The 17533-nt window shown below is 34.3% G+C and overlaps 2 protein-coding genes across 6 annotated transcripts in view; one reads left to right on the forward strand and one right to left on the reverse strand.

The window, feature by feature from the left end:
• Positions 1–17533, forward strand: part of LOC136989037 (guanine nucleotide exchange factor DBS-like) — a 177298-nt gene that overhangs the window by 61485 nt on the left and 98280 nt on the right. The window lies entirely within an intron of this gene.
• Positions 10526–12007, reverse strand: LOC136989128 (uncharacterized). The gene is made up of 3 exons (XM_067287229.1): positions 11968–12007; positions 11474–11880; positions 10526–11182 (listed from the first exon to the last, which is right to left on the reverse strand). The coding sequence occupies exons 1-3, from the start codon at positions 12005–12007 to the stop codon at positions 10526–10528; spliced, it is 1104 nt and encodes a 367-aa protein (XP_067143330.1).

The raw sequence follows: 17533 nt of genomic DNA on the forward strand, positions 1-17533 counted from the left end.
TAGCCAGGCTCTCAGCTTGATTTATTGAGCAGTGGCTCTCCAGTTTTGAGTGCATTTGGTGGACATACTGCCTATTTTCACCAATGATCACTGCCAAGCACCCTACACCTTCAGGAGTTTTTGACCTGTTGGTAAAAATTTTTATCCCTGGTCAAATGTCCTGACAGTTGTTGTGGATCCCATTTATGAAAGGCTGGGTGTGGGCTGGATGTGTCTGATGGTATCCCTGCATAAGATTCATTTTATACTTGACAATGTTCTCTGCAATGCTTTTGATTTTAGTTGGCAGATTTTTTTCTAGTAGAAGGCCATCTGGATTTTTGTTGAGATGGAATTTCCAGTATGCCTCCAAGATCTTGATGTCAAGTGCAAACTAAGTTTGCAATGACTTGTGGGAGCCATTCTTTAGGCCCTTACAATAGACACCAGGCAACCTCATTGAATGGATAGAATAATTCTTTTTGCATGCTGTTTGATGACCACCTTCCCCCCACACATTGGTCCCATAGAGTACTGCTGGCTCAATTGCATTCTCGTAGATTATCTTTGATGTTTGGTATTTAATGCCCCAAAGGTTTTTGCAAATGGAGCGAAGTGAGTTGCGAGGTTGATACATTACTTTTTAATGCTTTTGATATGTGCAGTCCATGTCAAAGTGTTGTTGTGTATGATCTCTAAATATTTCATTTCTGTGCTAGTTTGGATTTTTTGTCTATTAATCTCAATAGCCGGATGATTGACAAGGGGTCTTTTTTCTCAGGAAGACTATAGACTTACATTTTCCAATTAAAAATCCTTAGAAGTCTGTTCATTTTGACCTGCAGCACTTCTTGATTTCTATGCCTCATGATGATGAGTGTGTCATCAGCAAAGCCTATAATATCATTATCAGGGTAGGATTGCTGGGGAGTTTGCCTTTCCTGGACTCTGAGAAGGCTGTCATAAGCTAAGAGCCACAGGAGGGGTCCTGAGTAGGAGCCCTGAGGGCAGTCTCTCTTAATTTTCCTTGTGAGAGTTGTAGAGTTAGTCCTTATGCAGGCCTGCATAAGGAGGAAACTTGTGAATAGGGTGGCAATGTTTGAGGGACAAGTGTTCTTGATGAGTGAGTCTATGAGCATCGGCCACCATGCGTGATCAAACACTCCCTGAAAGTCGATAGATACGGCAAGCATGTGTTTGACCTGTTGCTTGGCCTCATTGATGAATTTCATCAGTTAACAGAGGGCCGTTCAAGTGCTTCTATTCTTCTGAAACCGATGATGGTTCGGGTATAGAAGCTGATTAGACTCCATGTGATGTTGTAGTCTTCTCGCAATTAAGGACTAGCATCTTGCCCAAGATGGAAAGCAGTGAGATGGGCCGGAAGTCCTGTGGTTTTGTTTGTTTGCCTGTGGTGCCTTTAGGGATAAGTTTGATTTTGGCAGTCTTCCACTTCTTGGGAAAGTAGCCTAAGGCTAAGCACTTGTTATACATTACTGAGAACATAGTTGAAATGGCCCAATAAGCCCTTTTAGCCATATTGCTGGAAATACCGTCTGGCCCAGGGGCTTTTTTCTGGTTTATTCTTTTGAAACGATTGTCTATTTTCGATGGTGAAAACTTTTTATCAATAGAGCTATTAATGGTTTGCAGGTTGTTTTCTCTAACAAGTTTATGTTTCCCAGTGTCTTTTTCCCACTTGTCTTCTGGGAAGAGACTACTGAAGATGTAGTCATAGGTATCATTGAAATCTGTCTAAAGCTCCCATCTTCTTTCATTACTGTGCTTGGGATACTGGAGGCTTTTGCCTTTTTAAAAGCTATGTAGAAAGACTCTTTCCATAGGTCACTGCCACGAATGTTTGTACAAAAGTCTTTCCAAGATTCTGTTCTGCTTTTATTTATAAGCTTTTTGTACTCTTTCCTCTCTTTGATATATTTTTCCCTGATTTCCTCTTTTCTGGACTGATTTGTTTCCTTCCGGTAATTTCTTTTAAGCTTCCTAACTTTTTTCCTTTTCTCCTGTAGGGTTGAACTCCACCATGTCACTTTACAGATGGTTGTCTTTTGCCTTGTGGCTGAATTATATGCCTACAGCATGATAAAAGTCAACTTCTTGATCAAGATATCTAGTTCATTTGGTATCTGTATATGAATGAAGGGACCAGGACCCCAATTCGTTTTAAGGATCTCTTCATAGGATCCCAGTTAGTTTTCTTCGTAATTTTGGTGCTGCTTGATGCAACAATTTGGGTGATCTTGCTTAAGATATAATTGTGATCACTGGGATTTTCGGGTAGAGCAGGAAATCACTTTGTCGTAAAATGTGGCATTACTAATACATACATCTATCCAACTCTCTCCCTGGGTGATGGAGAATGTTGGGAGATCGCTGGTATTAGTAGAACACAAATTGTGTACTTCAATAAGTTCCCTTAGATTTCTGCCCCTTGGGTCTTCTCTTGGAGCATAACACAAGGGCGACTTAGCATTAAAGTCACCAGATATAAACAGAGGAGAGTTGGGGAGAGAGTGAATAATGCAGTCCATATCTTGTAGTGGTGCTTCTATGTCTTCAGTTAGTGAAATATACACTGTCAACAAGTGAAATGAGAATTGGCTGGTATTAACATTGACCATAGTACAGAATTTGGTACTTAAGTTTGTTTTGAGTTGGACATCCACGTGTGGGTTTGCCACAATAACTGCAGCATTTGGGCATTCCAAGTGCAGTAGGTAAAGAGCTTTACAGTTTTTCAGAAGGCAGGCTTATTGTTTATTACATAAGGTTCTTGGATGGTTATTAAGTCAATATCTATTGTATGGATGTCCTTGAGAAGTTGAGAAGTGGCTGCTTTGCTTTTATCCAGGTTTATCTGTAGAAACATATTTGATTTGGACTGGGTATTATCTGTGTTGAGTGTAGTTGCAGAGACTTGCGAGTTATGTTGGATGTTAGTACCCATAATTAGTAAAGTTTATTATGGCAGTCTTTGCTTTCTGCATAGTGGGCAGATTGGATCATAAGCATTGTGCTCAGTGTTATACTTCTTTTCTGTAGAAAGCCCTTTGTTTGCATCTATACAGTTAGTACAATTAGGTTGTGAGTCCCTATTTGGACATTCTGTGTATCTATGTTCTTTAGTGCAATGACTACACTTCAGTATTTTCTTGCAATCACGAGCAAGGTGCCCAAAACCACAGCACTTGAAACACCTGAGCACTAAGACAAAGTCATCCACTTTTACATGGCTCCAGGATAAAGCCAGGTATCTCTCTCTAATAAGTATGGTCCTGATCATAGGTGAGACACCTTAGCACAATGTGTCTACAGTTTTCACGTACCTTTCCTTTGTTTAGTGTCGTAGCTACTCTGCATTGTTCAGCAAATTCCTTATTTGTGGTTTCCATCCATATCTGGTTTTGGTCATAAATTGTTTCAGTTATTTCATCATCCTTTATGTAATTGGATTTGTGTAACAAGATGACTTTCAGTCATCATCTCTCAGAAATTTTTGTAGATGTTTTAGAAGCTACCTGTGGATTGGCATCTTCAGCCTTCTTGAGGGTGTGCCCATCTTTGTGGGACCCCACTTTCACACAGACCCCATCACTTTTGATTTCTCTATTGCCTTTATGCTTACCCTAAGCTTGTGAGACTGTACTCTTTCTCTAACTGTGTCGTTATTATTTCTCTTCTATTCAGGCACTTTTTGTCTTGTTTGGGGTACAGAACCAGAGCCACTCCACCTCCTGGGCCTTCCCTGTTCATTTTGCTGTTTATGGTCTTGTTAATGCTTTTGGTCATTATGCTAGGGCTGCAGTTAATTCCTGCTATGTCTGCGAAGGTTGTTTTCTGGTAAATTGGAGTTGCTGTTGTCTTAGTTCCCATAAAACTCCATATAACTGATGCACACATCTATGTAATTTTGCCATCGAATTCCATATCTCACTTCCCTCTTCATTATTAAGCCTAGTGTGAAGGGTAGCTGGACATAATTCCATCACTCTATCGAAGAAGTCCGAAGCCACTTTCAGAATCATTTCCTCCAGAGGCACAATTCCCACCTCCAGTAGAGAGTCCTGTAGTTTATCCATCTTGATTCTTCAACAAGTCTGTTGATGAGAAAAGGGTTCCTCCTTGCTTGAGCCTTTCTGGTACCAACAGAACACGCTCAATACCAGGACCTAACTGTTGTGAACTTGTTCAACCCCAAATCTAGCCAACGAGAGTGTATGAAGAAGTGACCAAACAAGATAGTTTGGCCCTATTGCCTAGGAAAATCTGTACCAGGGATTTGTTTTCAAATCTCCCAGCACAGATGGAAGCAGGAACCAGGTTGTTGGCTGGCAAAACAAAAGAAAACCACCTACCTTGCCTAAAGCCAAGTTCACTACCCCAGGATCCTTGAGACAAAGCTTGCTTTTGAACCCGATGCCTCGCTAGAAACTCAAACAAAGTTGACAAATTAATTAAGAAATACACTGAAAAAGAGTACTTAATATGGGCACAGGTTGACCCCTTGCAAAGCAAGCATATTAAAACAATAAAATAAAATAAAATAAAAAAACCCAGGCTGAAAACTAACTAAAACCAAAGAAAATGCAATGAACCCTTTAGAGCTGTTAGAACCATTGTTACAGGTCTATAATGGTCAAATTTTAAAATAAGCTATGCTAATCCTATGGAAAGAAACAAAAACCTCTATAGCTACTTTAAAAATTTACTTCCATTAATGTAACTTGTGCACAGGGTACAACCCCTTAGTACCTACGCGACACCCTTTGCTGCCCCCAAAATCGAGACTCCCCCACCCACTAGACCTTGCCAAAATTACGGAATTTTCGAGACCCTAGCTCCCTCCCTAATTAATTAAAATATGTAAATGAGACATCGAACTAACCAGGTAATTGAACTGCACATGATGGTACCAAAATTCAAAGCATAAATCCAAAAGGTTTGCCAAGAAACACAAAAAAGACAGAGCACTGTGGAGCACAACCCTACCAATCTCTTACACCAGACACCAAGCCTAATTAACATTTACTAATAATTTCATTGTTAGATTGTTGCTGTCACTGAAAATACACTTTCATTACTTTTACATCCAAAATTTACTTTTACATGCAAAATGCATATTGAAAACTAAATTATGCAAATTTATTTTGAAATTGATAATTATGGCACATCTGGCATCTCTGTTGAGCAGAGTGTCATTGAACATGGGATATTAGTTTGTTACCAAGTTGAATGTAGGGCAAAATAAGAGTGCAGGAAAGTTAGAATACTGAAATGCATAGTTCTTGAGAAATAGATATTTGTTTTTGAAGAAACAACCTGAAAAACTTCTTGCCAAATTATAAATATTATCAACTTTTGGTGATCTGACTAGCGACAAGTTATTCTCTACATAACACAAATAATTGAATCCATCAATTCAAAAAGGGCCAAAGTTCACATTTTATTGAAATTCACTTTATGAGTGAAACTGAGTCTCTGAGGCAAACTATATTGTGTAGTACATCAGATAGGCCAAAATTCTCTTTTAGTGCTGCATGGAAGTATTTTGAAATTTTAAGATAAATGAACAAGGTCCAATGTTCAGGACTTTGTCTATTTTGAATTGTCTATGTAGCCACTTGCCATCTGGTGGTAACAGATGGCACTACCTTTTTCATTCAAAAAGTATTTTCTGACTTTATCTAGAAGCAGCATTGATACATCAGAAGGTATTTGTTGAAGGCCATGTAGTATGGGTAGCTGTGAGTTGACATTTAATGTAATGTGTTCTATTTAATTAAATTTGTTTATAATTTTCTGTTTTACTTTATTTTGATTTTACTTCATTTTATTAATTTCTGAATTATTATAATTTTCCTTGTAATTTTAAATTTGAAAAACTTGGAATGTAGAGATGTTTTTCTTCTATTAAATGTATTAATTCTAACACATTTAATAATTTTTCCAATTGCCGAAAAAGAATGAAAACATCACTGAATAAAATTTAATTTGGTTTTTAATGTATTAGATATTGTATTATGTATTGAATTTGTGTTTATGCAATGGATATGGTATTTTCATCTATTGGTTATTGCATTTATGTATTTGGATATTGTACATTGACTATTATATTTTGTGTTTTGGTGATTGTTTTGTATTCGATATTGTAAGTTGCCGACATATGGGGGCAATTAGTTAATTGCACGTCAGGAAAAACCTAGGGACCGATCGTATGTGGGTGGTGGCGGCAGAGGCAAAGATGACAAGTGTCTTACAATAACCGTTTATTTTAGTTTCAAAACAAACTTACAAAGTAGGCCTACAATACAAGATGCGATCTAGATCGTCTGCGGCAGAAGGCGCTCTGGATGACGGCGATCGGAGAATGCTGTCAGAGTCGTCGGTAAAGCCCCGGGGCAGTCGGGTAGGAGAGTCCGAGGGGTTGGTGACGGACGTCGGCGAAGGAGTAGGTGGCTGGTTGGAGTCCCGTCGTCCACTTCCTGGTAGAAAGCTCCGTCGTCTCCCCTCTGACCTTGATTCGGGGGTTTTTATACGATTTTCCCTCGAATCTTCCCCTCTTGATTGGTCTTAGGTCCCTTTTTCCTTTTTTTGATTGGTCAGTCTACTGTTTCTAAGCAAGACGAAAACCAAGTTCGGCCGGGGACGGCGCCCGGGCGTTGACAGCTACTCACATAATTTACACTGTTTGCCCCCCTCTCGCGGACATCTGGCTGAACCGATCAGCCAAACGTTCTGTGGCTGCCCCCCTTTCGAGACGATCCCGGGCTCATATGGTCTAGCAGGTGTCCTTGACCATCTGTCTCTCTTCTTTCTCCCCTTTTTTGTTAATTGTCTACATCTCGATTCTTGTATACGAGCACCGCGACATTCCCTTTGTCATTTATTACCGCGTTGTGTTTGTTTTAGAAGAAATGCTTTACAGATGTCTGGTTTATAGCCCGATGTGCGTTCTCGCTCCGATTGACTTTCCGAAATTTCCCGATGTAGCGATCTCGTAAACAATCGAATTCCCGGCGCGATTTTAGGATCTTCACAATATGTTTGTTTGGTAATTTTCTTTTTATAAGTAACAGATATGTAATATCAATGGTGCGGCTTCTTTATATTGTTTAGAAATCAATTTCTTTAAAAAAGACTTGTTTTTTTTTTTAAATAATTGATGAAACTTCACAGTTAAGAACGATAAGTTCAACCATTGTTATTTTATCTGGACTGCATTTCATCTGAGACAAAGACTACTGGGTTTTATCTTCATTGTTCTTTATTTTAAATTGCATTTTGGGTGCAATGTTTTGGTGTAACTTGCACCCCTCATTAGGAGTTACATTTCTACAAGTGGTAGAAAATACATTTATTACAGTAATTATTGTAGTGGAATTATTACAAGTTACAAGAAGTTATTACAATTTTTTACAGGTTACAAAAGAATACAATATGCTACTAAACGATGAAGCAATTAATATAGTGTCCGAAATTGATAAAGCAATAAATTAGATAAAAATAGGGGATAGGTGCAATTTAAAACACCAAATAAAAAATGACATTAAAAGACTAGAAAACAGCAGTAAATTAGGTAAGATAATATTAAGAGATAGGGGGGAAAAGATTACTCAAAAAAATATATAATATTAAAAAATTACTTAAAGAAAAATAATTTAAACCTAATCAAAGCAGATAAAACTAACCAAATCATCATTGTTAATAAAGAATGGGAAAAAAAGAAAAACATCTGAAATAGTTCTAACAGATGACTTTGTAGAACTAACCAAAGACCCAAAAGAAGAAATAAAAAATGGATGAAAAAAAGAAATCACAAAATTATACAAACAGAAAAAGATAACACCAGTTGATAAAAAACAAATACTCAGCTGCAAAGACATTAGAAAACCACAACTTAAAATATGACTTAAAACACACAAAGCAGGTGATGTATGCAGACCACTTGTAGATTTTAAACACACAATATTATCTAACTTAGAACTATTCATAAAGAAAACAACTAAAAATAGTCCCATACTTGATCTACTCAATCAAAAACACCAAGGAATTAATAAGAAAACTGATGGATGTAAAGATGAAACCAACATACAGGTTACTAAGTTTGGACATAATTTCTATGTACCCATCATAAAATGGGTATGCAGGAGTTGTGAGTTCAAGTCCCTCTTCAGGCTGATTCTTTTCTTTCAGAAACCTTCTAAATTAATTATTAAATATTAATTAATTATAAATTATTAAATTTAGAAAAAGATGGTATCTAATGCCTACTTCTAGTGCCAAGTTACTTGGCATTTAACTATTAATAGTAGTAGTAATACAGCCCAATATAATCTGGCAATCATTTGTTTTTAATATATAACTATTGGGTTTTAGATGCTGATATTAGTATGTATACATTATGCTGGGGTAGAAAACAATAGCTGACTGAGTGCCGTAGTGAGAGTTATAGGCCATGTGTGCTGAGTCATCTTCAACTGTCACCATAAGTAACTTAGTAGGATTTCTCTAATAGGATCCTGGTAATCCCAGCTGTTTTTTTAACCTGGAAAATTCTTCTCATCCCGGGAAATCTCGCAAATTTCTAAACGTTCACTTTTTTCTTATTTTGTGTTAAGATTGAGGAAATTTTGCAAATAGAAAGTATAATTTAACTCCATAAACTGTCAGAATACAATTGTATTTATTAATTTTAAGCCTGCTTATTAGGTTTTTAAATTTTTTGCTTTTTATGGCATGTTACAGATTGTCAATAATCAATATGTAGCCTGTTTGTGGCAAGACTCTGAAAATTGTTTACTTGTCAGAACCTGTAATATTTTTGAATAATTGTTCTGATGCTGTCTTAATTTTTAACCATTTCCAGTAGCTTGAATAACTGCATTTATGCCAGGTTGTGCAAATTGGGTAAGGATACAAACAAGTATGAAGTATGCAAGTATGAAGTTTTTCTTCATATACCTCATTATTAAAGACAAACAAACTGCCGAATTATTGGCCTATAAGCTTGATGCCACTATTAATGCAGCCAAGATAGATAAATCAAGAATACTAAACAGCAAAAGAAGTAATGTAACACATCTCAAAAATGAACTAGAAATCTTTGAGGCTACAGGTGAAAAAACACATAACATCTGTCTTCTCTTAAATGCATTAAAGATGATTCCACTCACATTAATTGAATTGGAAAGGGGCATTCTCAGTAGCAGGACTTTTCATTACTAAAATATAGAATCATATTGAGTGATCGGAGTACAGTCAAACCTGTTTTTATGCGGTGGATAGGGACCGCATAAAAAAAACGCATAAAAAAATTGCACGAAACTTCACGGGTGGCTATAAAAAATAGTTTTTCGCAACACAATTAAAAATATATATATTTTTTTATGCGGTGAATAGGGACCGCATAAAAAAAGTCTCACATAGAAAATAACTCGTTTTAAAATCGTAGTCTTAGTCTCTAAGGAAATTACCTTCCTCTTTGCTTTGTTACTTATTATCTTTGATTTCATCCCCTACCTCCAAACTCCCAAACCTATTCAGAGATCTGAACAAATGTTGCATAGTTACTCTCTACAATTCTCCAAAAAATATACGCTACTTTAAAACTCGGATCTTCACTTCTTCCCCTGATTTCACCTCCTACAAATTGCCAAACCCTTGGATTGATTTGCACTAAATTTTGTATAGTTACTCTCTGTTATTCTTGCGGGAAACATACGCTACCCCATGACGAGGACAACTCAACCCCCTCCTTGAGTTCCCGGGCAACGCTTGGCATTCTTTGCTAGTATTAACTAAAATGTCGTATAATAATTTTATACGTTTACGTTTGAAAATTTTACTTAAATATTTGTTTTAATTAATGATAAAGCAGAAGTTTGAAACTAATGACAATCTTCAAAACAATGTTAAGGGCCATCGCAAGTCACTGGCAGGAAGAGGGGATTGCAAAGCTCGTCCACAGATATGAGAAATGCCTCAATCTTCACGGTGATTATGTCGAAAAGTAACCATGTTTGTACTTAACTTTTGGTAATAAATTTATATTGTTATTTACACTTGTCTTTGTTTTATGGACCATCAGAGGTTGAAAAAAAACAGTCTACGTATAAGCACAGTTACGACCATTAATGACGGGTCTGACTCGCAATGGGGCATGAGCATGAAAACTGGCAATGGGACCTGCGGCATGGAAAATGGAGCCTCGAACCGATAAAATTTAAATAAGTCTAATAGTTATTCCTCTTAAAAGATAGGCTATTATTAGAATTAAAATATTATTAGTTTTTTTTTAAGCAAAAAGAATATCTATTCGAAAGAATCTCATAATTTTAAAAGGATTGAAGTTGAAATTAGATAAATGTAGGTGCGATGGATAAATAAGTTATACAATATACACAACTGAGAAAATAAACAAGTCATAATTATTATTATTTTTTTAATATTTAATATAACAGGCCAACTCTCAAAATTTTTAAATTTCACTTAATTGAAAATCGGTTCATTTTCATTTGAGAAAAATGAGTTAATTATACTTTAAAGAATGAAGTCTATTATTAAGATTTTTTGAGTGTAGCATGTCACTTAATTCGACAGAATGTTTAGAAATCGTGAGATTTTCGTGATATTGCAGCTTTTCTATAATTTCGAAGCCGCTAGATTCTTCTATCATCATGCGAATTTTTTCTTCCATTTCAGTCGCATCTGCAACCTTCACTACAATTTTCAGAATGTCCAGAATATTGGAGATAATTTCTGGATCGGATGCGTACAGCATATGACATAAAGGGGGTATAACACCCATCTCAATCAGAAACTTGACTTGTGTCTCACATTTATTATAATCTATGTTAGCCACGATCCACATAGCTTCCACTCTAGCTTTGTAATTTCCGACGGTTAAGATCTGTCTGACGGGTGCCATTAATCCAATATTCAGAACGTATTGGATCTGTTCGGTAGTCCCTGCTGTAATATTTGACAGGACCCAAGCCACTTCTGTCTGAATTTTAAAGTTTCTATGCTCTAGAAGATGATGGAAGCAAAGGAGAATATCATTGTTGAGGATGGACTCTGTTGCAATATCGTCACTCGCAGCCACATTACCAATCACTCGTAAACTTGGCATTATTATATCATCTCTCTCTGGTGATTTAGAAGTTGTTTGAGGTGCAAGATGATACTGGAATTAGCTGTTTTCTGTATAAGATCAGGTTCCGATTTTATCAAGTAAGAAAGCGCCCAAGCAGATTGACTGACGATGATTGGTTCATCATAAAACAGATATTGACAAAGAACTGGAAAAAAGAGTTGTTTATTTTCTGAAACGAGAGTGGCTTTACTTTTGCGTACGATACAAGAAAGGACCCATAGAGCACGCTTCAAAACTGGTATTTGCGTTGGACATTTGAATGAAATTAATTCGAAAAGTGGTTGAAAAATTCCGTTCTGAATTACTAAGTTTGCAAAATCATGATGATGTTAAGACAATATTTCCTAATGCCATAAGAGATAATTCACGTATATTATCCGAAATAGACGATAAACATCGTATAAAAACAGGCAGAGCACCCGATTCAACAACCATTTTAGTATGATGAAGTTCACACGAAGATAAATGAACTAAAATCTCAGCTGGTATGAGAGTTAAGTCGGGTTTATCTGTATGATTCAGATATTGTACACATATAGGTACGATTCCAGAATTGATTACGCAATCAAGAGTTAACTCTTGATTTATCTCAAGGCCTTTTTGAATTTCTCGGAATATCTTCAGACAGCACTCATCGGGGACAGTGCTTAGGTTAAGTGCGATGTTTTCTTTTATCGTTTCTAATCTCTTGATAATTTTAGAAGGATCATAATCAGTAGTAATGCCTTATCTCTCCATAAGCAAAATTGCCTGTTTTTCTTTTCGATGATTTATTATTGCTTCTTGTCTTTCATCACGATGAATCTCGGTCTTACTCCTGAGGGATTTCCATCTATTTCCTTTCTGATCGCTCATTCTCAATTTAATATCAATTTGTAAAAATGTAGTCTTATTAATATTATTGTTTAATACTTAAACAATATAACAATTATGCTACTAAATTATTGTTTATTAAATCCTTTCCATGCTGGCGATCTACAGCAAATAATTGAGTGGAATTACGTCATGTGGCGCATTTTTTGCAGTTTTTGGATAATTTTTAAATCGCGATATTTCTCTTCAAAATCGCGCTATGTTTAATCTGTTTTTTGTGTTTGATTAAAAAAAATATCACAGTTTACGATTGTTTAATTTTTAGTTTAATAGAAATTTAAAATAATATGAAAATTTGAAGCTTATGAACAAAAGAAAAAAAAAATTAATTTACAGAGAATCGCTAAACTTTGTACATTTGTTAGTTAGATACATCTGTCTTCTTTTAAATAAAAGAAACTGCAGCTCTCTAGCTAGAGCGGGGGAGAAGTTATTGCCATTATTTTACACTATGTCTCTAATTACTTAGCAGGGAGAGGGGATGATTGTTATCGTAAAGCAACACGTTAAAGTTTATCATTATATATTTCTGCTTAAAATAGTGAATATTTGACACTTTTTTATATTTTTCCAATGCTTTATACAATAATACACTAAAATAAGCGATTAGTTAATTTTTTCCTGCAATTACGCAATATCCGGAAGTAATGAGTTTTTCGGTAAATTTTTCAGATAGAAGCTTTTGATAAGAAATCTTCTTGTCTAAATAAAGTCAAATAACATGGAAACTAGTAGAATTACGGCTCAAAAATGATGAATATAGCTATCTTTTAACGTTTGTTTACATTCTGACTTTAATCACATGGATTGGTTCTTCGCGGGAAAATCCCGACCAAATGGTTTAAAAAAAAACTCTCGTTGAAGTTGATTCAGTCATCATATAAATTACCAATTAGAGCTTAATAGGCGTAGAAAATTTTTAAAGCCAATTAAACAGCAAGATCTTCCATAGATTTACTATAGGGAGGTGGAGTTTCCTGGAAATATTTAATTGCTAGATAGTTTTTAAAACATATTTACTAACCGAAAATATTGTAGAATTAGCTAATTTAATGTCTAAGTACATTAAATTAGCTAATTAATGCTTAAAAACGATTTAAAAAGCAGATTTATTGTGATTGTTTACATTTTACTTGGGACTTTTCGTGGTAAATTTTCCTTTCACAAGTCTGTGATTAGTTAAAGTAATGTCAACAAAGACAGAAGATACCCAATAAAACTGTAGAAGGAGTTTCCCTTTGATTGTTTTCAGTCAACTGTGTAGTTAACTGGGAAGATTTGCTGTAGAATGGTAGGGGTCCATTTTATTGAAATATTTAGGCCCAGGGGTGGTCACAAAACACTTTTTGGCTTAAACAAAGTCAATCGACCTACAGAAGCGCGAATCAAAGCTAGATCGCTGGAAAATTGAATATAACGCAAAATAATCAAATTTTTTTGATTAATTACGCCTAAAGGTGTATGCCGCATCACGAATTAACGGCAAGTCACGTGAAATACGTTTAAAGGCATATTAAACCGCATAGAAGAAAGTTAATTATTTAATTATTTTTCGGATATATTATAACTTTACATTGTACTCTACCTGATAATACGATAAGAAGGCTTGAACTTAAACTTGTTGTGGCCCTAAACTAACATCTAACAAGCACTTTCCATTCACCAAATAACAATAAACATGTTAAAATGTGAGACCTTATAAGCTATAGACTCATAACGAGAGCTCTAACCTCCAGCTTGTTCAGCTTATGTGCAGATTCGGCCTTGGTTCCTTGGTTAACACTAATTTTCATACTTACGACAGTTTTATCTTAGTTCACTTGTAAAACGTAAGAAAATAAAATAAAATTATAATAATAATTTGATTATAAAGACATAAAAGAATAAAGTTAATGAATAAATGTATGTTTTTACAGCATGTTCTGAATGTTCTACTTGCATACTACTGACAATTATAATGTAGCAATGATATCATTCATATCTTGCCATTCCATGATTTATCGTTGTATTTTATTAAAGATTATAAGTTATAAATAATCGATATCCTTTCATATATTGTAAATTTGAGGGAGAGATAATATCAATGCTTATTTTATTCTAGTTTTCATGCTATTCGGTGCTTCTGTGAAAAGAATATTCTTTTCATATCAGAGAAGCACTTAAGTTAATATAATAACTTAATCGCACAAAACTTCACGGTGGTATAGAAAAAATAGTTTTCAGCACACAATTAAAAAAATATTTTTTTTTATGCGGTGAATAGGGACCGCATAAAAAAGTCTCACATAGAAAATAACTCGTTTTAAAATCGTAGTCTTAGTCTCTAAGGAAATTACCTTCCTCTTTGCTTTGTTTTTGCCCTTATTCATTTTCAGGGATTATGTCTAAACAAAATAAAAATCCTAAAATTTTATATCTAAATAGAAAAAATAATACAGTACATTTACCTTCAATTTACGCTTTGAAATGAATCTTATCTTAATGGTCTAGGAATGTGAAAGCACTTTGAAGGTTTAATTAACGTAATTAAAACAGACGTAGAATTTATTGACAACAGATGTCAGCACTTGACTGCATCGTCTCGTCTATCATCTGTTTTACATATTTTTTGTCCCGGTGGTGTTTTGTTGACTTAAAAAATAAATTATTTCATTTTTCGCATATTCATGCAATAATATTACTATAATAGGTTCATTTATGCTATAATAAGTTTATTTAGCTATAATAAGTCAACATGAGACATGACAAAACGCATGAGACTAGTCGCCAACTATACCGCACAAAATAAAAAATCGCACAAAAAAGACCGCTATAAATAAACAGGTTGGTGACTGTATTGACCATCTTTGCTTTTTAAAATCTTATTAAAATGTACAATAATATTTTGTATTATGTTTTATTTTAAAAATGAAAATTACCTTCTAAGTTAGAAGTTCATTTTTTTCTTTAAATTTTAAACTCAGTTAAAAGGCTTTTTTCTTTTGTTTTTATTCGATTATTGTTGTTGTAAGCAGTTTTTAACAAACTTTAATAAATTTTTTTCTATTTGTGAAAATTGCTATGTAATTCAAAGGTAATTTTTAATATATATTTACACAGCATTATTAATATTATGATTTTGGAGGTTGCAGAACATATTAATTACTTTAAAAAATGAAAAATAATTATATCATTCAATTTTGAGATTTATTTTATATCTTAAAAATAATTAATTATATCTCAGGAAACATCACTTTTTTCTTAAAATCCCAGGACAAGCAAAAGACCGGGAAATGAGAAACCTTATAATTTAGTATGGTTATATATCTAGATTACATTGTTGATATTCTTGTCTTTATCTTGCAAAAAGATATAACTGTTTCAATTATAATGCATAAGTTATAGCCATTAACATATTGGCTTAACCTACATGTTGCTGTCATTCCAAACTTCACTACTATTTCTGAAGTGCTGTAAACTGAAATGTTGCATCCAGAACAAGCATTGCCAATTTCTAACTACACAATTCTTTTTATGTCCAAACTTTTCTGCTATAAAAGAAGTTAACATACATTACCTGCTACACCTGACCACAAGTACTGTACTTGTGACAGTATGCGCTCGATGTATTGAGACATATTCCAAAAATCAAATAATTTGGGTGCCTTCAACATGGGTACCTATAATTAGATTTGCAAGGAAAAATAAGCTGTACATGGTTCTAAAGCTAGAGCGCACAGACTTTCTTGACTGGAAAGTCCTTTAGCAAGCACTAATTCATGATGATGTTGAAATGACAGCACAAGGAAAAACCAAGAAGACTCAAATGAAAGAAGGTTTGATATTGTGTGGTTTAAAAAAGGGAGTGACATCATTTTTCCTACAATATTCCCTGAAAGACAATGCAAAAGTCTATGAGGTTCTGTTGAGTGCCACAAGTGAATTCTAAACAAAACCTGTTGGTAGACCCAGAAAAAGCCAGAAAGTTGGAAGTTGGAAATCCCAGCAAAACAAGGAATGCAGAGAAGACAACTGTGGAGTTAACATTACTCCTAGATGTTATCATGATACTCTATCAATTTTACTTGCAAAATACAAGAACCTTATGAAGTTGTGCACCACAGGAATAATTCCAAATGAAATACAAAAAAAAAAGGGAGTGTGATGCTCAAATTAGACAGAACCTACCAGTTGAAGACATTCTACGTACAGATGAGGAGGATGAACTGGATGACAAGTTAAATGTCTCAGATTGATTGTATAGCACTATTGAATTTGGAATTAAGAGGAATACACTGACAGATCCTTGTGTTCATCCTTATTTGACAATGTTATTATTTAGATGATCTAAACATAAGAACATAACCCACTAAATTTCTGTTCTTAACAGAGATAAACGATAAATTTCATTTTAAAATGTCTTTAATGTTACCTTATTTACCTTATGACAATCAAGTTTTATAAAAATATATTTCAAATTTTGAGACATTTTTTTTTTGTTTCTACAATATGTTGGGAATTAGCATTATGCCCTTATGAAAGCCTAGGCATGATATAATAAATAAAAAGTTTGCCTCCTGTGGGTTTATGAGTAAATCTAGGGGGGTGAAACAAAGCAAGTGAGTGGAAGGGAGTGCTGGAGGTAGGGTACTGAATAGATAATCATAGGTGAGGATTGGGGTCACTAACAACTTTTTCTAGCCTCTGTTAAAACAGGTAAGAAGAAACATTGCATCTAATGGTTTCCAGATGTGGAGAAAAATGTGTGAGGTTCATAGGAAAGATATTCTAAAAATATTTCCAAGCCTTTCTCACACAAGAGAAAATGGGTTAGGGGGCATTGGGTATAACATAAGTTTATGAAACCAAGGAGCAGTGCCTCAAAAAAGTTTGGGAATCAGTGGTCTAATACTGTGCTGGTCTAATGGATACTAGATTAGAATATGCCATCTAACAATTGCTGTAAAAGTGTCATGTAATGTTAATTTTTTGTTTAAAATATGAAAGAAATCCTGTCTTTTGACATTAAATATTTTAATGGGTGATAAAGCAAAAAAATACAAAATATACAAGTTAACATTATCATTATCATCATCATCAGGAAAAAATTTGAACAGAACAGAATGTTGAATTTAAGTGTATAGTTTGAATATTATCAAGTAAATTCAGTTTAAAAAAACATAGGCTCTCCTTCCTGATGATGTTTCAATATCATATAGCAGAATATCAAAAAAATATTTTACATAGAAGGTATACTACTGATTTAGTTAGATCTGCATTAGAATTTTCCTTTAAACTAGTTTGGGCTTAAAACACATTTTTTTAACTGTGTAAAAATTTGTAAAACTTTCTGTAAAAATGTAAAAATTTCAGCTTACTTTTTGTAAAAGAAATCTTATACATTTTAGACATTAAATCATTTAATCATCATAATTTAATCTCCTGCAACATTAGCTTTTTGCATCATTAAATGCTTAAATAGTTATGATAAATATAATTATTTACTTTACTGTAATATTTAATGTAGTT

Source organism: Centruroides vittatus, unplaced genomic scaffold, assembly GCF_030686945.1.
Source record: "Centruroides vittatus isolate TY-2023 unplaced genomic scaffold, ASM3068694v2 scaffold_435, whole genome shotgun sequence".
Lineage (NCBI taxonomy): Eukaryota > Metazoa > Arthropoda > Arachnida > Scorpiones > Buthidae > Centruroides > Centruroides vittatus.